The sequence below is a fragment of the Schistocerca serialis genome, chromosome 8 (assembly GCF_023864345.2).
Source record: "Schistocerca serialis cubense isolate TAMUIC-IGC-003099 chromosome 8, iqSchSeri2.2, whole genome shotgun sequence".
In the NCBI taxonomy this organism is placed as follows: domain Eukaryota; kingdom Metazoa; phylum Arthropoda; class Insecta; order Orthoptera; family Acrididae; genus Schistocerca; species Schistocerca serialis.
In genome coordinates this window covers 619,982,134-620,006,117 of record NC_064645.1, presented here as the reverse complement: position 1 = coordinate 620,006,117, position 23,984 = coordinate 619,982,134, and the positions used below count along the sequence as shown (strand labels likewise).

Sequence of the window (23,984 nt, the reverse complement as noted above, 5' to 3'; positions counted from 1 at the left end):
AAAAGAACTAGTGTTCAAAAGCTAATGTGAATGTTGTTCTGTACTAATTGTTTCTGTATTTTCACCATTCGATCTGCTGTAGGTCAGTGTTTGCCTTTCCCTTATTTCCCATATTGCTCTATGCAGGAATTTCCATTATAATTGCGAGAGTTTCATTTTTTATTGTAGAATCATTAGACTTTTTCCTTACCTACTTAATTTTAAAAATCAATGGTTACAAAACTGTTGGTTATAGTTGGATTTATTCTTGTAATTTTCTTTTCCAATGTGTTTCTTAAACTTTCACACTCATCTCCAGCTGTATCTTTCTTTTCTTGTATTAAAGTTTTTGTTACAAAATTTTGTTTCGTATCATGAATCTTCTCATTTTAATATCTGGGCAATATGTCAGGTCCAAAGGCAAATGCCAAGGGAATAAAAACACACTAATCAGCATTTCAGGTTCACTGAGTTCTCCATCAGGAATAGACATTGGAATTAATCTATTTATTTATTTATTGCTGAAGCAAGATTCTATGGCTGAGCAGTCAGCATGCTTGGCTGCCACACAGAGAAGTCAAGCTGAAATCAGAGGTACTGTTAAGGATTTTCAGTAATGAGAGATTGAAACAGGGTCCATTCAGACTTTGAGGAACCACTTGGAGGAGAAGTCATGGTTCCATGAAGGCAGATCAGTTTTTCTGACCATGTGCCACTCTAATACTTTAATGTCTACTGCAGAAAATCAAGGAACAGCTGGTCAGCACACCAAGGTCTTACAGTGACTGTAGTGGCAAAAAGTTTAGTTAAAAGGATTAAAATTTGCTACGCCTTAAATATACCCTGTAGTGACAATTACAATGTAAAACTGCCCTATAGCTTAACAGGTAGCAATCTAGCTTGTCAGCCAGACCAGGATCAAACTTGCATAGTAGATTAATGACCATCGGTATGGTACATGAACCAGCTTGAATATGGTCTTTATCTACCCTTGTCATCACTACGGGTGGGTCCCTCTCATACTGTGTTCTGAGTGACCTGCGCTTCCTTTGAAATTTCCACAAACTTTCCCTCTATCCTCCAAATGGAAGGAATTACTAGTTCTGAAAGCGAGCGAAATGCGATTGGCATCCCAGCGCACACCTGTGTTTAATGTGCAACTGCTGGAAGATTCATTGTCGTACATCTGTTAGTTGTTGTTCAGTGCTGTATTGAGTAGAATGATGTGTCGCACAGTTTGTGAATTTCAAAATGGCAGAGTTAGAAGAGCAATGCATCTGCATTAAATTTTGCATGAAATTCAAACAAACCTACATAGAGACATACCAAAAGATGCAGAAAGCCTACAGTCATGAGTGGTTCAGCCATACTCAATGTTACAAATGATTCACATGGTTTAAAAATGACCAGATGGAAGTTAAGGGTGACATTCATTCAGGATGCCCTTTGATGTCTAACGACAATGCTCTGGACAGGAATGTCAACAAAATTGTGCATGTCAATCAAATACTGACTGTCCAAGAGATTGCATAAGAAAGTAACATTTCAGCTGGATAATGTCATGACATCATGACACAGTATCTCAGAAAGCATCGTGTTGCCATTAAGTTTGGGTTATAATGTTGAGACCAAGGTCCAACATTCCCATGGGTCAGAAAAGATTCTCCAAGACCATAAAAAGCTTGACAGACCAGGTCAAATATCAAAGACATGCTGATAGTTTTCTTTGACTTTGAATGATTATTTCATCATGAATTCATTCCACAGGGACAAACTGTTAATCGATGATACTATCAGGACGTGTTGCAATGCCTGTGAGAAAATGTGAGAAGGAAATAGCCTGAAATGTGGCAGGACAATTCATGGCTCCTGCATCACAATAATGTAGCCACACATTCATCCCCATTGGAGTGTGGCTATTGCACAAAAAACAAAATCACTGTGCTGCCTCATCCTCCTTACCCTCCAGGCCTGGCCCCTGTGAACTCTTTTTAATTCCAAAGTTGAAAAACCTTTCGAAAGGATGAAAATTTGTAACAACAAATGAGAAAAAAGAAAATTCGCAGAAAACGCTTTGCACGATCCAGCAACAGACATACCAAGACTGCTTCCAGAAGTGGATATGGTGTTACGAGCAGTGTATCAATTGTGGAGAAGAGTATTTCAAATGAGACCATGCACAACAAGTAAAAGATAAGCATCAAAAAATAATGTGGGTGAAGTTCCGGAATTTTTTTAACAAACCTCATATATCACTTTCACTTTCATATGTATCTTATCACCTTCTGATAACAGGTACTGGCCAACAATTTTATCTGATACAAACAGTTTTCTGTTGAAATCAACTGCAGCTGAGGTAAACCATATTTCAGAAATAAACTGCTTTCGACTTTTCATAAACTTTTTTGTTTACACGAGCATGGCCACTTTCATGATATCAAATAATATCTTCAGATGTTCACCTATAAGGCAGGAAACACATAACTTACATTATGATACAAACTAGTTACCTATCCTGATAATCTATTACATACAATGAAAAGAACAAAATAAGAAAACAAAACAAGGTAAAAATATATCAAAAAACAAAGATGATGTGACTTACCAAACGAAAGTGCTGGCAGGTCGAAAGACACACAAACAAACACAAACATACACACAAAATTCAAGCTTTCGCAACAAACTGTTGCCTCATCAGGAAAGAGCGAAGGAGAGGGAAAGACGAAAGGCTGTGGGTTTTAAGGGAGAAGGTAAGGAGTCATTCCAATCCCGGGAGCGGAAAGACTTACCTTAGGGGGAAAAAAGGATGGGTACACACTCGCACACACACACATATCCATCCACACATATACAGACACAAGCAGACATATTTAAAGACAAAGAGTTTGCGCAGAGATGTCAGTCGAGGCGGAAGTGCAGAGGCAAAGATGTTGTTGAATGACAGGTGAGGTATGAGTGGCGGCAACTTGAAATTAGCGGAGATTGAGGCCTGGTGGCTAACGGAAAGAGAGGATATATTGAAGAGCAAGTTCCCATCTCCGGAGTTCGGATAGGTTGGTGTTGGTGGGAAGTATCCAGATAACCCAGACGGTGTAACATTGTGCCAAGATGTGCTGAGGATCACCCTGTGGCTAATCATGCCTTGGTGCACGGCCAGCACATCTTGGCACAATGTTACACCGTCCGGGTTATCTGGATACTTCCCACCAACACTAACCTATCCGAACTCCGGAGATGGGAACTTGTTCCTCAATATATCCTCTCTTCCGGTTACCCACCAGGCCTCAATCTCCGCTAATTTCAAGTTGCCGCCACTCATACCTCACCTGTCATTCAACAACATCTTTGCCTCTGCACTTCCGCCTCGACTGACATCTCTGCCCAAACTCTTTGTCTTTAAATATGTCTGCTTGTGTCTGTATATGTGTGGATGGATATGTGTGTGTGTGTGCGAGTGTATACCCATCCTTTTTCCCCCCTAAGGTAAGTCTTTCCGCTCCCAGGATTGGAATGACTCCTTACCCTCTCCCTAAAACCCACATCCTTTCGTCTTTCCCCCTCCTTCCCTCTTTCCTGATGAGGCAACAGTTTGTTGCGAAAGCTTGAATTTTGTGTGTATGTTTGTGTTTGTTTGTGTGTCTTTCGACCTGCCAGCGCTTTCGTTTGGTAAGTCACATCATCTTTGTTTTTTGATATATTTTTCCCACGTGGAATGTTTTCCTCTATTATATTAAACAAGGTAAAAAGGCGTATTTAATAACACTGTAAGCCCATGTTTAAGAAAACTCACTCCTTAGCAAAAAGCATTCTTACCTCATCATGCAGGGCCACTCTGCCAATCAATGTGCTCACATCGTCATGGAGGGCACCAGTGCCAGAATATACATAGCAGAGAAAATTACAAACATTTTCGCACATATCCAAATATCATGGGGATGATTGAGGCCCTTGTTACACAGTGCAACCATATAAACCATAAAATATTTCAACATAAAAATCATTAAAACCAAATAGATCAGACAAGAGCATATAAACAAGCCAAGGATACCATACTTTGGCATAATTTCACACTAAGTGGGCAATAAGCTAAGGATAAAAAGATAAAGCTCACATTCTTTATCCGACAGAATCTTGGCCAAAGACTTGTACATAGAGTGAAGGTAGCTCGAGAAAAGCACAACACTACTGGTGTATACTGCATCAGTTGTGACTATTGTCCTGTCAGTTAAGTAGCACAGACTAGCAGAGAGTTTAGTATTATGTTCTGAGAACTTCAAAGTCTGACGAATTTGAAGTCTACTTTTAAGTAGCTACTTACATGATTCTGGTCACTCCATAACATAGCTAATAATTTAAAAGTTTTACACAAAGAAGTAAAGGGGCTGACCTTAAACGTTTTGGAAGAGGCCTTAAATCAGGTGGAGTCTAAAGCTGTATTCCCCAACACATCCTTAATAATCAGGTGGAGTTAAAACATTACAATATAATGTCAAACTGTTATTGCCTTTCAAGAATATAAGGTCATACTTTTTTGACTGATTGGTTAGTGACCCTGGGCTTGCTGTTGTATGCTCTTGCATCTGTTTATGCTGAAGTATTTTATAGGTTATATTATTGTGGTGTAATGGGGGCCTCAATCATTCCCGTGATTTTTGACAAGTGCAAAAATGTTTGTTACTCCCCCCCCCCTCCCCCCCCATGTGCATGGTGGCGCTAGTGCCCTCCGTAACACACATCAGCACATTGACTAGCAGTGTGGTCCTGCACAGGGAGGTTGCTGGAGGGCTGCTGTCTACCATTTCCTGACATGAAGCGAGTTTTCTAACCATGGGCTTTCAATGTTACTAGCTGTTGCTTTTTACCTTCTTTTTGTTTTCTTACTATGTTCTTTTCATTATAGGTAAAAGCACCTCTGACATATCAGTTTCTCAGCTGTTTAATCTGATTTATGATGCCTTGCTTGTTGCACATAACAGTATGTTATCTTGAGAACGTGATGTCCCCCCCCCCCCTTCTTTTATTAGGGCATTATGTTTTACTGACATGTGAGTATTTCATATTGGTTGTCATAGAGCATAGATTATTAGTATATTAGTATTAGTATCTAGCTTTTTATCATACTGTTGACTGCATGTTTCCTATCTTGTAGATGTATACTTGTGGATGTGATTTGATATCATAAAACCAGTTGTGCTCCTGTAAACCAAAAAGTTCATATTCAGCTCAAAGTGTTTTATTTCTGAAACAATATTATCTGAGTATTTCATTTATTGTTCTTTCTGTTGTTGTATCTTTATTAGCCTTGATTTGAGGCTTGCTTTATCTGCAAAGAACACTATTTCTGCTTTTTCAGTGTATGTTATTTATAAACAGCACAAATAAGACAGGTCCCAATATTGAACCCTGTGAAATAACAGCAATAAAGGTCCTCTCTCAGTAAAAGAAGCACCATAAGAGCTGCCTAAGCTATCTACTATGACTATTTGTTTCCTATTAGTTAAATAAGAAGTAAACCACTTGCTAATTGTATCTTGGATGCCAGTGACTTTCAAAATTCTCCAAAAGAATGTTATTTGCTCAGCCGAATGCCTTAGACAGATCATTAAAAATCCGAGTTGGTGAAAGTTTGTCATACAGTTATCCTTAATTCATGTTGAAGGAAATGATTCATGGCATCTTCACTGGAAGGTTCCTCCTGGTCCAGAATTTCTTATTGGCAGGCATAATAACCCATTCCTACATACATTGACCTTTTTTTTTCAAATTACTTGAGAAAGGAGTTAACAATGAAAGGGTCAATAGTTATCAATACCTGTCCTAATATCTATTTTAATGATGCATCCAACCATGACACATTTTAATCAGTCTGGAAAGATACTTTGTGAAAATGATGTATTACACATATTACTAACATGGGAACTATCACAATGTAAGCAGCAAAAACCAAATAAAAATGATTTAAAGTATGGAGATGTGTCTGTTCTACCATCTGTCAAAATCATTTATCTGTGCTTGTGTACAAATGATGCTTGAAGGTTTAAAAAAGTCCAGAGTCTACAGAAGCCAAATCACTGAAAAACAATATTGTGTAACAGACAACTATGACCAACAGTTTCACAACGTCATAAATGAGGCTTTGTTTGGAAAAACAAATTTGACAGAATATATATCAGCACATGCATTACCTACAGGGTCACATTTTATACGTAAAAGTGCCTGTTTTGTTAAATGTTCTTCTACTATTCGTAACTGAAATGCAAATGTGTAGTTTCAATGCAGTGATTAACATAAAGCAGGATGGAACAGCATGCAGGAAAGATGTGGACAATGTGGTTTTTGATATTTGTCTACTGCAGTGTGTATATGCCAAAAATTATGCAGCCTGTGCACCTGTTGCCCTTTGTTAAGTGTGCATACTATTCTATTCTGCTGTATTTTGATCACTTTACTGAAACTCCACATCTGCACTCAGATGATGAATAAGGAAAAAATGTACAATAACACAGTTAACTTCAAATTTCTGGAGGAATACCAGCAATTACCTTAAATGGTTTATGAAACTAATAAAACCATAATTTAGGTTTTTGATGCACTACAGTACAGACAAAAAACCTCTCAGTTCATTATACATTCACTAATTGTGTTTCACAATCCTTTTGAGGTTCAATCTGTCAACACTTCATCTACACTTCACAAAGTCTAGTTTTAATGCTAATATTATGCACCATATTTATATACAGTGGCAATGGGCAATTACATGCTTTCCAACAGGCAATAAACTAAACAGAAAAAAACTAAGAAACACTATGTTAATTATTATTACATATTTTTGCTTGACAGCCTCTTGACTAGCTTGTGACTCATGGAGAACTTGGATTTTGACTTCTCTGATTCTTGGGAACTTTTATGTATTTGAATACGGGCTCTCTCTTTCTCATGCTTTTTTCGTAGTGATTCCAGTTTCTTTTCCAATTCTAGCTTTTTCTCCTTTACAGCTTTGTTCTCCATTAATTTCTCCAGTGACTCTGCTACAAGCTCTTCTTCTCCTACAAAAAGAAGCAATATATTTGTCATTATAAAAATATGAACTTTGCAAAAGTGTGCCACCTAAATTTTTCATGTATATTACAAACAAAAATACTGCCTGGAAAAAATTTACACACTTGGAAAGACTACGTTAATTTTGATCTGATGATAGCATATGTCACTTGGGGTAGACGTACTGATAATTGTTTCAACATCGTCCACTAACAGACAGCGTAGTGGCATAGCTGCCAGAGTGCTATTTGTGTTTGCTCTTTAATATGGAATGCTCGTAGCCAGAAGGCTCAGTGCAGTGCTAAGTGCGAAGCAAGCAGGCAACCATCCAATGGAGATGCACTCATGCTTCCTAAAGCTAACTGAGTGAGTTTGAAAGGGATTAAACTGTGGCTTTCCAAGTGGTAGGACTGTTCTTTCAGAGAATTGCCAGACAAGTTGGACATGCTGCTCCAGTTGTGCAACGATGCTGGTATCAGTGGTCGTGTGAATATTCTTACACCCACAGATGAGGTTCTGGACATCCACGCAGCACAGATGCAGCACAGGTGCCTACGATCATGGTCTTATTTTAAGGGTATCAGTGGTAGATAGTACAGCTACCACAGCACAGATAAGAGGGCTTGTGAGCCCAGACGTGTCAAAGATGAACTGTTGCAAACCAGTTAGTAGCAGTGGGCGTACGAGCTTGCACACCTCTCACCCATCTTACCCTCACACCACAGCATCTGCAACTCTACCGGTGCCATCAGAGGAAAAGTTGGATGACAGAACGGCACACCGTCATCTTCATCAATGAAAGCAGATTCTGTCTGCATGCAAGTGATGGCCGTTTGTGCATATGACATGGACCTGGTAAGTGCATTCGGCCAAGACGCTCTGGGGTGCGATAAGCTACAGCTCTTGTTCACCTTTGGTGGTTCTGCAGGGGACGCTAACCAGCACTCAGTATGGGCAGAATGTTGTTAGACCAGTTCTTTTGTCGTTCTTGCAGCAGGAAGGTGATCTGTTCTTTCAACATGATAATGCTTGCCCACACATTGCTCGTGAAACTCAACGTTCTCTGCAACAAGTGCAGCAACTTCCCTAGCCAGCATGATCTCCGGACATGTCACCAACCCAGATTATGTGACAAGATGTGACTCATTAACCAACAATTCTTAAAGAAATACATGGACAGGTTGAGCAGGCATGGCGTAACATATTCCAGTGCAGTATTTGGCATTTGTATGATTGACTGGATACCAGAGTAAGCACCTGCATTGCTGCTGGTGGATGCTACACCCCTTACTAATGTGTGTGTGTGTGTCAGCATAGGTCGATACCTGGTACCTCAGAACCACTTATGCTACTGATCAGTAAATGTAATCATTTAATGTATTCCATATGCACTGTTGCGATTATAAATGTTGAGTCAATTGGAAACCTCTAAAAGGGTGTACTAATTTTTTTTTCTGGCAGTATATTTCAATACAAATATTCAAATCAGTTTGTTGCTTTTCTGGAAATGCATTATGATGGCAAACACAAAGTAAGGCGCATGGATTTGTTATGTTGTTAATCTGAACTACTATCTGTTTACATTATAATCTGTCAATGCCACTTGCTGTCAGCAAATTCAGACAAAACTAAAATCACTATTTGGCACTTCATATGAGAGGTAATATAATTCATGTCCTGAATCAATTAATTAAATAATGCATGCTCACTGAACAAACTGCTAGAGAGTTATTCAAGGATAAACTGAGTCATTGTACTTGGTATAACCATAGATAGTGATAAGAAACAAATTATTTGAAGATTGTGCAAAACCACATGTTTTTCTGTAGCCATATGAGGGAAAAAAATGAAAAAAGCATAATGTAAAATTTGTTAGGGTTTAAAAGTTGATCAACTACTCACTCAACAACAAGTATTCTGAAAAAAAAAATTCTGGGTAGTCATGACCACTAATAATTACAAAAATATGAAAAATGTTGCACAATGATAGGCTGAGTCTGAAACTTGATATTGAATATGACTGCAGCATTCTGTACCAAGCTGTTTGGCATGGAAGAAAGATAATGGCAGTAAGTCACATATGTAGAGAAAAAAAAAGTTAATTTGTTCAGAGTCCTCAAACACAAGAGAGTAACTTATGCCATAATTAAGAATTGAGACTTCCATTAATTTGTCATTTAGTACAGAGAACAAATTTACAAAGAAGATAACAGAAACATCTGATGTATTCATAACACCATAACACAAATAAAATTATAAAAACAAGAAACTTTAAAACAATTACAGTTAACTATTTGTACATATTAACAAATAACAAACAAAAACATCAGCTTTATTGTAAAATTAAAAACACAACAAAGATGACTTCCTTTTTTTTTTTTTTTTTAAAAAAAAAAAAAAAGAGCTATTGTCTGCAGAGTTTAGGAAAAACATACTGGTAAAACTAAATCTATTCAGAACAAAACAAAACAAAATACAAATAATAATAATAATAATAATAATAATAATAATAATAATAATAATAATAGCAACAATATCCCTTAAATGCTACAAATGTGATTCAACTCAGTTACCGCAACTAATGATATTCAAGTAATGGTGTGAGTCAAGGAACAGCATCTGTCCTTAAACAAACTCACCACTATCAGACGGGCAGTTGTTGACTGGTGGTGGACCAGTTTTGGTAGTGTTCTCCGTTCTTTCCTGAGTCTTTTGTGGTAGAGTACCATCAACAGGTGCACCATCAGCTGCTCCATCCACAGGGACCCCAGAGAAAGAACCTGACGAGTCAGTTGAAACAAACGCATGTGCCAGCGATGGCCGTGGGCTTCGATCAGGACCCATAAGAGTCAGTTCAGCACTCACCATCTTTACTGCCATTGCTGGCACACAAGTTGAAGGGCTGCGCTGCTGTCGTGCAGTAGGTGCCGTTTCCTCTTGATCCTGAAAGTGAACACACACGTCATTTGTGAGGTGCAGTCATGTAGTATGAGCACATAAACAGCTATTGAAAACTGATACAGGTTCATGTAAGGAAAGACAACATAGTTACTTAATTATCTTGGTCCTGATAATGTGAAGCCATGTGGCCACCAGAGGTACAATGAGCAACATAATCGTGTAACTGCAGCTGACACAGATAGTGGCAGTATACATTGCTGGTTTATATGGTCAGCGACCGAAAGTAAGGTGGGATGAGCCCTTAATCATAACCGAAAATATTGTTTTATTCCGTACCATCCTTTATCTAAAACTTGTATACACAATACAGTTACAATCAATACTAAATTTGTGGACATCACCATGTGGTTTAATCCAAACTACACATATGTTATCATGACTTAATTTACACAGACAATGATAATGAATACACAGTAAGACATTAATGTTGTCTAAAGCTACATGGACTTGTGGAGAAGCATGCACATCTGTTTCTGTGGATATACCATTATGTATTCATCTGTGACTCAACACCTCCTCTATTTGGTGAGTAGCAATCTAAACTTTCCATATTGTTGAAGTACCATCATACATGTAAAATAAGTTGATATGTGTTTAATGCACAAGGTGAAGCTCATAGATTTAGTATTATTAGAGACTATACTGTATATACAATTTTTTGGGTTATAAATGTAGTATTATGGGTGATTATCCTATATAAACAAGTTTTTGATAAAAGATACTGCATAACAAAGAAGTCTTAACAGTTTTGGTCATGATTAAGGACCCATGCTACTACACTCCTGGTAATTGACATTTTCGATAGCAACTTAGAGAAGTATTTCTACTCCACACAGAAAACCAGACACCCATCTAGCTCAAGTTTACATCTCACACTGCCTTGTGTGTTTACAACATTATAGAACAGTTTGTAGAGTTTTAGGATTAGAGTCCTGTTTCACTTGCTAAATCAATCCCTGAGTGACTGCACATGAATTGAAAATAAGTGTACTTAACAGTTTATGATGTCTGCCAATTATTCTTCAGTAGCTATTTAAAAATGATAAGATTAGACTGTGTTGCCTTGTTTTTGTATATTTCCATGTCAACTGAAATCTGTTTAAAACTATTACCATCACTGCTGTGAAGTCAAACCATCACATTATAGACAAAAAGTTATTGACTACATCAAGTGTAGGTCTTAATAATCAAATGAGTAATAAATTGTGTGTTGGCTTCAGTCTTTGGTTCTTTGGCTGACATTTGTTCAAAGACTTTTGAGAAAGCCAGCCACTCATACTGGCAAAAGTCAGAAAAATCTTCAAATGTATGTCACCTGAAGAGCCAAAGACAAAAAACCAATGGACAGTTTGTTAACAAGTGGCCATGAAAGCCTTAAAAATTTTGTATTTGTACAGTACCTCTGCATAATTCTTCATACTTTAGAGATGTGATACTTACAGTGTCATGTAAAATTTTTATATTGAATCTGACAATATATTACACACAAGAAAGAAAGATATGAAGGACAACAAAGTATGTAGTACTATATATTTATTAAAAATGTACATGATTTATCCAAGTGGACATTCAAAATACTACACTAGAAAAGATGACAGATTATTGTAGCAAAACCTCAGTCACATAACTGTGTAAGCTATATTTGCAATCTTCTTCAGGGAGAGGGTTTTGAGAGGCACACATGATATTGCTAATATTGAGCCAGCATTAAGCTTTGAAAAGTCTAATGTAGTCTATGAATTGACATCAATAAAATAAGATAGATTTCTATTCTGCAAATAGAAGAGGTACTGAGCAGCAGGCAGGCACATTTAGAATATTCAGGAAATCTAAGTTATTTGTGTAGTAGCAAGTTGTGTGACAGTCGCCATGTGTGTGGGAGTTGTGTATGTTTGATTTGTGTGTGTGTGTGTGTGTGTGTGTGTGTGTGTGTGTGTGTGTGTGTGTGTTTGCCTGTCTGCCACTCAGTGCCTCCTCAGTGTTGTGAGTAGCAGTCTATCCTATTTCATCATTATTATTCCATCCTAGATTTTCCATGGTTTATGGTCTGAAAACTGGATACATATAAAGGAGATTTCTTGCATATGTCTGAGGCTACAATTTGCTGAATTTTAGATTTTATAGCTCCACAATCACAAAAGACAAATTGAACTAATACTTTTTCAGTGGCTGCAAGAAAACCAATTACTGTGAATTCATCATGAATTTTTGTAGTGTCCTTTTTGAATGTAATGTACTTAATACTTGAAAAGCAGCTAAAGGCAGCTCACAACACTGGCAAACACAAACACAGCAGCAGTTTCCTCTTTAAACAGATGAACAGTCCAGATTCAAAACATGTCTTCCATTGATAACAGCAAGGGAGGCAGCAATTATAGTGGTTAGTTAACATAGCTCTGTCAACACTGGCCAGTTCAGATCAGAGGAATATCAAAATTGACAAGTCACGTGTTAATCTCTGGCTCCATACCAATGTCTGGCGGAGATAAAATGCAATGACATACCAGTAGCTGAGATACATATAAAATGCCTTGTCCATTAAGCAATGGTTAGTAAGAAATTTAAGTTATTTGTGTAGTAGCAAGTTGCAATATTAGGCTGAGACTAATTAAACATGTTATTGTATACATTGTTTGCCTGTGGTCGTGGGAAAATGACTACAGGCATTTCCCCCGGGTTCAAGACATTTAGTGAGCAACTGATCAATAATATCAAAGGTTTAACTGCGACACTAGAGAATACTAAAACTGAGTTAAAAATGAAATAAAACCAAAAAACATCATACTAAATCAGCATATATCTGGGTCACTTAGGAACTATAGAATATTGTCTTGCAGTTACAAATGAAACTATTCACCTTGCTAGATGAAATGAATCTGGAAATATCGAAACACTGCAACTTACTTCAAAAGTGAGTAAATGTGCAATTTAAAGTGGTGAACAAGGGCTTTAAACAACTACAAGATTTTAATGAGCAGGAATTTAAAACAACAGACAAACAAATCTCAGATGTTCAAGTAAGAAGTTTGAGAGTGTTGGAATAAACCAACATTTGGATGTATCTGCCCTGTCAAACTCTTCACGGAGTATCATATCTCCTATTTTATCTTCATCTACATACTCTTCCATTTCTATAATTATGTCCTTAAGAATATTGCCCTTGTATAGACCCTCTATATACTCCTTCCATCTTTCTGCTTTCCCTTCTTTGCTTAGAACTGGGTTTCCATCTGAGCTCTTGATGTTCATGCAAGTGGTTCTCTTTTCTACATAGGTCTCTTTAATTTTCCTGTAAGCAGTATCTATCTTACCCCTAGTGATATTCGCCTCTACATCCTTAGATTTGTCCTCTAGCCATCCCTGCTTAGCCATTTTGCACTTCCTGTCGATCTCATTTTAGAGACGTTTGTATTCTTTTTTGCCTGCTTCATTTAATGCATTTTTATATTTTCTCCTTTCATCAATTAAATTCAATATCTCTTCTGTTAGTCAAGGATTTCTATTAGCCCTCATCTTTTTACCTACTTGATCCTGTGCTGCCTTCACTACTTCATCCCTCAGAGCTACCCATTCTTCTTCCACTGTATTTCCTTCCCCCATTCCTGTCAATTGTTCCCTTATGCCTTTACAAATGTCTGCTTGTGTCTGTGTATGTGCGGATAGATATGTGTGTGTGTGCGAGTGTATACCTGTCCTTTTTTCCCCCTACGGTAAGTCTTTCCGCTCCCGGGATTGGAATGACTCCTTACCTTCTCCCTTAAAACCCACATCCTTTCGTCTTTCCCTCTCCTTCCCTCTTTCCTGATGAGGCAACAGTTTGTTGCGAAAGCTTGAATTTTGTGTGTATGTTTGTGTTTGTTTGTGTGTCTATCGACCTGCCAGCACTTTCGTTCGGTAAGTCACATCATCTGTGTTTTTAGATATATTTTTCCCACGTGGAATGTTTCCCATGCATATCTTGGCAGAATCTCTCACATAAATTTTATGCATGAAATTCTGGGCTGGTGTGTAATGTAACAGACAGTGAGTCACCAATAATAATACACAACATGTGTTTTTAGTACACTTCTATATACGTTGGAAATTTCACTAAGTAGAAATAATATATATGATTGTGTTCTAATTTTCATCCAACATCAGTAATTGCATAATGCTATAAAGAGTTATAATCAGATTTCAAGGAATGTAATTCAATACAAATTTATTAAATAATGAAATCATTTGTTCACAAGTTAAAGAAGTTTTAATAAGTAGTCTTTAATGTGGGTTGAAAACAGTGTATTTTGTATAAAATTATGTAAGTTTAGAATTGGAGTTACCACTATCGTAGGCCAATAAAATATTAATTTATTTTTAATGAAAAATTACATATTGCAATGTCAACTGTTAAAAATACTCATCCTACAAAATTCAGCATTGAAAAATATTGTATTTCATGAAAAATATGTCTATGCTTCCTACCAAGCTTACTGCCACACATAAATAATTTTGTACATGTATTTCTCCATTCTAAATTACATGATATATTTATTATAACAATACTGTAAGTACGAATTGTTACTTTTCAATATAAGGCCTGTGGAGTTGGGCCAAATCAATTAGTTGTTATAGAGAATTGTTATTGAATTGTTAATGTGAATCACTAAGCAGTGTGAGTCAGTTGTAATTAATTGGAATGAATAAATGATGAAAATAATCAGTATATCCCTGTTGGAATTTTTATTTAAATAACTTAACATACAAGAATTGCGTAAGAATTCAGTATAATTAAAAAAGCAATGAAACAGTGTTCAGAGAACAAACATGAACAACAATGAACAACACTCTTGGATTATTCAAGGCAAGTATTCACGATAAAAGGAGCATTTCTGCCCTAAAATGTCTATGATTTGCAAAACTCCTCTTTTAGTTGTTGAGAAAAATATAGTCTATAATTAGAACTTTGAGCTAAATTTTTATGCCTTGAATGAGAGCAGGAACATTACAATCCTGATGGCTGGAAGTAAAAGGATTGAATATTGAATCCAGCATGGAGGAAATAACATTGCTAATTCAAGGAGACATTCGTCAATCATTGACACCTATCTCTATATGGTGGACCAAAATGAAAGAACGAAGTTGGAGCAACAAGCCAGTAAGTTTCCATTGTGGATACTGTGAGCATGTCTTGTGCAACTCTAAAGAGAGTAAAAGAGTGTTGACAACTATTATGTCACAAGACACCAAAGAACAGAACACCTCTGCACATGTCAAGCTACTGCAGGTAACTACAGTTGACCTGTGGGATGAAGCCTATCATCATACTCCTGGTTGAGATTTCTCTCCAATGTGACAGTCATTCTCCATCAGCACACAAGAGATTCCAGATACTCATCCAGCTGCTGAAATTAGCAGTACTAAATGAGAGGACCATCTATGAAGGTGAGATCACCATAGATGATAATATTTCATGGATGATGGATGCCAGGGTGTCAGGAAATCAAATTGACATCATGATCAACAACTAAACTGTTCAGGAACTACTCAATTTTGGGACAACATTTTCTGTAATCTGACTCTTATCAACAAGTGAAGAAGGTTACATTTCAAGATCACTGGCCCTTGCGCTGAAAGTTGCACATGTAAAATATGTTCAGTTAACAGCACCTAGGTCAGAATCATTCCCATCTAAATTTACAGATGTTTTGTACACATGCACTGTGGCTACAAGAGGTCTGCACTAAACAAACAGCACAGTCACATCCCAGTCCAAAGTATCAATCAAAATACCCTACCCATCCAGATGTCATCTTAATGATATGTTCACTCCAATTTCAATAGGCCACAGCATCATGACTGTTTTATATTATATGTTTGATCAACATGTCCATTATGGCAATCACTTTGAAAATCTTACAACATATGAGGTCACATTTTCCTCTGCCTAAAGACCCCCCTGGAAATGAATATTGCTTCAGTTTTGGGTCAGTATGTTCCAGGCACCATGTAACCTGCCTGTTTCTCTCAACATAGTAAATAAAGCAATTAATTTTCATGCAGATACAGGAGCAGCCACTGTTTGAATGAGTGAGCATATACTATCAGTTACAAGCCCAGCCACTGGCTCCTACATCTTTTGGTTTAGTTTCATTCAAACCAAAATATTACCATTACCAGGCAATTTTACAAGTACATGCGATACAAAAAGGTATCATGTGCAATAAATATTATAGTTATTACCTTAACAAATGCTGCTAATATTTTGTGTGAACACCTTTACATCTCTCAGCTTCAAACTACAGGATGAAATTAATCCAATTTCATCTTTTATTCCCTTTAAGGAAATAAGACAATGTTATGAATGTATCACTTTTATTTGCACAAGGGCTAGAGTGTGCATCATAGTTCTAAGCCCACATTACATTTAAACCAACTATGACCCATAAATTTTTCTTGACCCAACCCATGCCATTCACAGTTAGAAGCAGCCTTAAGAAAGAATTAGATAGATTATTGTAAGTAAGAATAATCAAACTAGTGGTGGCCATCAGCTAAGCAACACCCATTCTTGAGGTCATGAAACCAAACAATTCTTAATTTACTTGTGGAGATTCTAAAAGCATAATTGACACACAAGCTACAATAGATATTGACTCCATTCTTTACATCAATGACCTACTTTCTAAATTACCTGGTGGAAAGTGTTCATCAAAAATTGATCTTGCAGAATCATATCCCCAATTCCTACTAGATGAGTTTTCTAAGTAAATTGCCATTTTGAACACACTCATTTGCTTATATAAATATAACAGATTGCCTATTGGGATACCAAGTGCACCCACCATACAACGAACTTGTAAACATTTTTCAGTAGATTAAACAAGGCAGGCCTAAAATGTAATCTCAATACATGTAGTTCTTCCAAGAACAAACAGAACAGACCATGGTATATTCTTAGTTATAAAAGAACATTGGCAAAACTAGCAGCATTTAAAAGCCTTACACACATTACCAACAGCCACTGATGGAATTGTAGGCTTTCCTGGGCAACAAACTATTATGTCAAATAAATTCTGAATGCATCTTAGATAATGCACCTGCTTAATAGGCTTAGACACTACATACGTATGGTCTTCAAAGATCAACTCTGTATTCCTTAAACTGAAAAAAAGTTGAGACTGGCCACACATTCAGCAACTTATAAGCAGTGAACATTCAGTTCTTTGGCATATGCATCAGAGCACAGAACAGGTACCATCGTAGCAATAAAAATTCAGATGGAAGTGAGCAATCAATTGCGTATGCATCCAACACATCGAATCAGGCTCAATTAAATACGTTATAAATCAAAGAAGAGGCAGATATCCAATATCTGTGGAGTGAAATTCCATACAATTACTGGTTAAACATTGCTAGTGGCAAATTCTGGGCCTCACAACAGTGGGTCAAAGCAAGCAGCACAGCACCCACAGTGCTGAGAACTTTTACTCGGTGCACATAACAATCAGAGTTTTTACAAGTTGATTTAAAAAATGTTAATGCAAATGAACTCTCCTGGTTATCAATAAGTCCTGAACATCACTTAACCAACAGGATATAGTCTGCATACAACTAGACAAGTATCATATATAGTTTCCCAAAAATGACACAAACCATTGCAAGACTCACAGAGCATGATCCTCTAACCAGATGAGTCATAATAAAAATAAAAAAGGTTAAATAAGAAACAGAATCAGAATTTCATTGTCTCATAACATACAAGTAAAATCACTGCTTTAGCCTACAGGAAATTCATCAGTTTATAACTAAAATAAATTATACACGGAATATAACATTTATTATGATATAACTCCAAAATCTGAATTAAATTTTCTATTGCCACTCAAATAATCATATCATCATTAAAAAATTACCCAACAGAGTGATATACAATTTTCTTTTTATCACTTCAGTATAAACTTTTCAAAAAATTATGTCTTTTACCCTATTGCATATTTTCATTCCCATGTATTGTGGTATCTGCATGAAAAGATGAAATCTATGTATAAGAAACATAAAGCTTTCTTTGTTCCTAGCTACATATGTGTGCCAGAAGTTATTAAAAAGAAAAGAGAATTATTTCATGTATGTAAAATGTGGGAACACCTTGTAGATTTAGGTCTCTGGAAAAAGAGTCCTAATGACATAGCATTATTAGCTTTACTTTCACATAGATATGCTTGATAAATGGTAAATGGGATCCTGGTGATAAAATCTCAAGCAGAACATCACAGTCCCTCCTGTTACGCTTGTATGAAAGGCACTAGCTCATTATGATGTTTAGAGGCCAGGCTTATCTAATGACAGAAAAAGTAATACACATTTGTCCAGCATGTACAAAAACACATGAACACCAAATTCAGTGTTTACCACATAAAATATGTCCTTGAACTTGGCAATGAATCAATATTGGCTATCCAGGATGCTTTCTAACATCAATGAACTAAGTTGTCAATGTGTAATCAAACTACCCCTATGTAATGGACATCAATTCAAATACATCTACAGAAGACTGTCAGAAAATTCTTTTTCTTCTAGTAGGATTACTAAGTAACATTTGCAAGATAATGGTCCTCAATTTATTTCACGTAACTTCTGCAAACAAAATGCAATAGCTCATCTTACAATGGCCCCATTATAAATATTATCTCCAGAGTACACTCTCGCTCATTTTCTGTGCACAAACAGGAGCACAACAGCCAGTGGAAACAGTCCATCCTCAGACATGCCCACCACCAGTGATTACTAGGCACAGTCTTCCATTTTAGTAGCAGTGTAGTGTAAAGTACTGCCACTTGAAATGCTGCCTTATAGCAACCCTCACATTGCACAGGCTTTTATTCATTTGTTTCAGTTAGAACAGTTCAGAATAGGCTGTACTACCAGGGAGACAGCTCCTTCCATTCCTGCAACAGGTACACCATGTGTTTGTGAATTTGTTTTATGAGTTTCACAAAGGAATGACTTATTTCCAGTTATCTGTGTGGTTACTGTCTGTAAAGCATATCTCCACTGTATTTAGTATGGATAGGAACTGTGACTGCTCTGTTCCGATGTGAACTGAGTTGGTGACCCTTCGTTCACAGCTCCATGAGGTGTTGGTTTTGGTCATGCAGCTTCAGGCTGCTGACAATGAGCATCACTGTGGGGGGATGGACATGGGGATCCAAAGAGTGTCCAAGCACTTTCCTCACATCCCCTGATCAGTCTTCTACTGTGGCTGCCCTGGGTACTGCCTTGCACTGAGGTTGAGCCCACAGTCATGGTTGAGTTGGAGGTTGCTGCTAGGTGTGGCAGGCCATTAAAGCCTCTCCAGGGGGCCAAACTGAGGGCCTCCCCAGTTCAGGGGATGAACAAATTTCAGGTGCTATCTGTGGCTGATGTAGACCCTGAGCCAGATGCAGCCACTCCCTGTGTTCCAGAGCGAGCCTCTAGTCTCATTGGCCCTCAAGGTCTGGAAGGTATTACTGATAATCAGGAGCTTCAATATTAGGTGCATAATGGGACTCCTTAGCGATCTGGCTGCCAAGAACAGGAAGGAATCCAGTCTGTTATCCAGTCTGCACTGGGGTGCATACTGGGAGGAGACATTCCAGATATGGAACAAGTGCTTCCCAATGCCATGAAGAGCACAGGGTACAGCGGAATGCAGCTGGTGGCTCATGTCAGCACTAATAATGAGTATCACTTTGGATCAGAAGAGAATCTCTCCCCTTTGAGGTGTCGAGCTGAAATGGTAAGGACTGTCAGTCACACTTGTGAGATAAAGGTGGGGCTCACCATCAGTAGTATCATCAATAGAACTGACTGTGGTCCTTTGGTGCAGAGCCTAAGGGGATCAGACGGTAGTAGGGACTGTGTGGAGGGGACTCCACTGTCAGTCACACTTGTGAGATAAAGGTGGGGCTCACCATCAGTAGTATCATCAATAGAACTGACTGTGGTCCTTTGGTGCAGAGCCTAAGGGGATCAGACGGTAGTAGGGACTGTGTGGAGGGGACTCCATGTTCCCCCCTCCCCATTAGAGGGTCTCGGGAAACTACAGAAAGGGCACATCAGTCTAAAAGGATGCAGGATGAGCAATTGTACTGTAGCTGTAAATTATCATAGCAGATCTCCAAGCACTAATAGAAAGCACTGAAGCTCAAATCGTTATACATACAGAAAGCTCGTTAAAGCTGGAAATAAGATCAACTGAAATTTTTACAAATGACCTAACAGTGTTAGAAAGGACAGATTAAATACAGTTGATGGAGGAGTGTTTATTGCTGTCAGCAGCACAAGGTGTACAACTTTGTTTCCGCCATTTGCCAATAGGTGGTGACAACGGTAAGTAGCGGTCGAAAGAAACAGATCGCAGACATCAGGCAGTTAGCTTGGAGCTCGGTCAACATAACCTCATTCAAACATTAATCAATTTATGTCTGTATCATAAAGTTATTCTTGACTGAAAATGTCAGTTTACGAGCCTAATTCTCATCCTTTGTGGGAGGTTTTACTGTTTTGTTTCAATACGAAGAAAACAGCGGCTGAGTCTCATGAAATGCTCTCAAGTACGTATGGTTAGGATGCTGTTAGTGAAAGAACGTGTCATGAGTGGTTTCAACGCTTCAAGAATGGTGATTTTAATGTCGTAGATTGGAATAGTGGTGGAAGAGAGAATGTTTTCGAAGATGCCGAATTGGAGACATTGCTGAGTGGAGGGTCACATCAAACTCAAGAAGAATTGGCACAATTAATGGGAGTGACACATTAAGCCATTTCAAAATGTCTCAAGGCAATGGGCACAATTCAGAAAGAAGGAACTTGCGTCCCGTGGGAGCTGAAACCAAGAGACGTTGAACGGTGTTTGTGAACAGTTGTTCCAGAGGCAAAAACGGAAAGGATTTCTGCATCGCATTGTGACTGGGGACGAAAAATGGGTTCATTATGATAACCCTAAACACAAAAAATCATGAGGATATCCCGGCCATGTTTCCACATCGATGACCAAACCGAATATTCACGGCTCCAAGATCATGCTCTGCATTTGGTGGGACCAACTCGGTGTTGCGTACTGTGAGGTGTTAAAACCAAGTGAGACAATAACAGGTACTCGTTATCGAATGCAATTAATGCGTTTGAGCAGAGCATTAAAAGACAAACGGCCGCAATACAGTGAGAGGCACGATAAAGTGATTTTGCAGTACGACAACGCTCGACCCCATGTTGCAAAAGAGGTCAAAACATACTTGGAAACATTAAAATGGGAAGTCCTACTTCACCTACCATATTCTCCAGACATTGCTCCCTCTGACTATCTTACCTGCTTAGATCAATGGCGCATGGCCTGGCTAATCAACACTTCCGATCTCATGAAGAAGTCACAAATTGGATCGATTTGTGGATCGCTTTAAAAGATGAACAATTTTTTTGACGCGGGATTCGCAAAATGCATGAAAGATGGAAGAAAGTAGTGGCCAGTAATGGAAAATACTTTGAATGATACATGTGTAACCAATTTGTTTCATTAAAGCCCCAAATGTTGGGGAAAAACAGCTGAAGCAAAGTTGTACACCTTGTAGCTTAAGAAGTATTAAAATTGAAGTAGATCGTTCCTGTGAGGTAAGTACAGGTAGAGGTTATACTAGACAACTGGAATAAAACTCAGATGATTTCACTCTCATACAATTATAGCTGGTGTGACTTCAATCTACCCTTGATATGTTTGTGAAAATACGTGTTTTAAGACAGTGCTAAGCATAGAACATTGTCCAAAATTGTTCTGAATGTGTTCACAGAAAATTATTTTGAAGAATTAGTTCAGGAGCCCATTTAAAGTGTAAATGGTTGCAACAACATATCTGACCTCTTAGCAACAAATAATGCTGAGCAAATAGGGAACATCAAGATAGATACAGGAATTAGTGACCACAAGATTACTGTTGCGAGACTGAATATTGTAACATCTGAATCCACCAAACATAAACACAAAGTATGTCTTTTTAAAAAAGCAGATAAAAATTCGCTTGGTGCCTTCCTAAGAGACAATCTTGACCCCTTCCAATTTGACTATCTAAGTGTAGCCCAGATTAAATTCAAAGAAATGGTACTGAGGGCAACTCAGTGGTGTATACCAAATAAATTAATAAGAGATGGTACGGATCCCCCATGGTACACAAAACAGGTCAGAACACTGTTGCAGAAGCAACAAAGAAAGAATGCCAAATTTACAAGAATGCGGAACCCAAAAGATTGGCAAAATCTTACAGAAACTTGAAATTTAGTGCAAACTTCGATTTGAGATGTTTTTCAGAGTTTTCACACTAAAACAATTCTGGCTGCAAGTAAAGTACATTAGTGGAAAGACACAATCAATATATACACTGTGCAATAACAATGGTGATGTTACTGATGACAGAGCCATTAAAGCAGAGTAACTAATCACGATTTTCTGAAATTCCTTCACCACAGGAAAAGGAAAGTAAATATTCCAGAAACTGAATTAAGAACAACGGCCAACATGAGTAAGTCAGAAGTAGATATCCGCAGTGTAGCAAAGCAGCTGAAACCACATAATAAAGGCAAGACCTCCCATCCAGGTTGAATAGTGGTCACATTCCTTTCAGATACAATAGCGCCATACTTAGCAATTGTATACAACCATTCGCTCATTGAAAGATATGTACTTGAAGACTGGGAAGTTGCACAAGTCACACCAAAGCCTAAGAAATTAAATAGTAGTAATATACTGAATTGTAGATCCATTTCACTCATGTTGACTTGCACTGGGATTTTGGGGCATATACTGTGTTCAAATTGTATGAATTACCTTGATGAAAATGATTCATTAACAAATAGCCAACATGGGTTCAGAAAATGTTGTTCTTGTGAACACAACTAGCTCTTTATCCTCACAAAGTAATGACCGCTTTCAACGGAGGATATCACATTGATTTCACATTTTTAGATTTCCAGAAGGCTTTTGACACCATTCCTCACAAGCAACTTCTAATTAAAATATGTACCTATGGAGTATAATCTCTGTTATTGCCGGGCTCATCATTTCCTGTCAGAAAGAACACACAGTTCATAGTAATTGATGGACAGTCATCGAGTAAAACTAAATTAACATCTGGTGTTCCCCGAGGAAGTGTGACAGACACTCTGCTCTTCATAATCTATTTAAACAATTTAGGAGACAATCTGAGCAACATTCTTAGATTGTTTTCAGATGATGTCATTTACCATCTTGTAAAGTCATCATATGATCAAAACCAATTGCAAAATGATTCAGACAAGATATCTATATGGTGCACACTGTGGTAATTTACTGCAATTAATGAAAAAAGTGAAGCCATCCACATGAATGGTACAAGGAATCTGCTAAACTTCAGTTGCACAATAAAATCATACAAATCTATAACTAGTGATATGAATATAATAGAGGGGAACATTCTATGTGGAAAAATATATCTAAAAACAAAGATTCTGTAACTTACCAAACGAAAGCGTTGGTACATTGATAGAGACAATAACAATCACAAACACACACACAAATTTCAAGCTTTCGCAACCCACAGTTGCTTCATCAGGAAAGAGGGAAGGAGAGGGAAAGATGAAAGGATGTGGGTTTTAAGGGAGAGGGTAAGGAGTTATTCCAATCCCGGGAGCAGAAAGACTTACCCTGGGGGGAAAAAGGGACAGGTATACACTCGCGCACACACACACACACACACACACACACACACATATCCATCCGCACATATACAGACACAAGCAGACATCAATCTATAACTAGGGATTACAATCATGAATAACTTAGAATGACCACACAAATAATGTTATGAGGAAAGCAAATCGAATTCTGTGATTTATTGGCAGAACACTTAGAAAATGCAATAGGTCTACTACAACAACTGCTTACACTATGTTTGCCCAGCCTCTTCAAGAGTATTTCTGTGCTGTGTGTGACCTGCATCAAACAGGATTGATGGAGGACATTGAAA

At 37.7% G+C, this 23,984-nt stretch overlaps 1 protein-coding gene across 1 annotated transcript in view; it reads right to left on the bottom strand.

The window, feature by feature from the left end:
- LOC126416261 (1-phosphatidylinositol 4,5-bisphosphate phosphodiesterase classes I and II) overlaps positions 1–23,984 on the bottom strand; it is a 395,393-nt gene that overhangs the window by 47,047 nt on the left and 324,362 nt on the right. Inside the window, exons 17-18 of the mRNA XM_050083891.1 lie at positions 9,657–9,960; positions 6,803–7,025 (exon numbers count right to left, since the gene is read on the bottom strand). Coding sequence (XP_049939848.1) covers positions 6,803–7,025; positions 9,657–9,960 — 527 coding nt within the window. The remainder of the gene's footprint in view (positions 1–6,802; positions 7,026–9,656; positions 9,961–23,984) is intronic.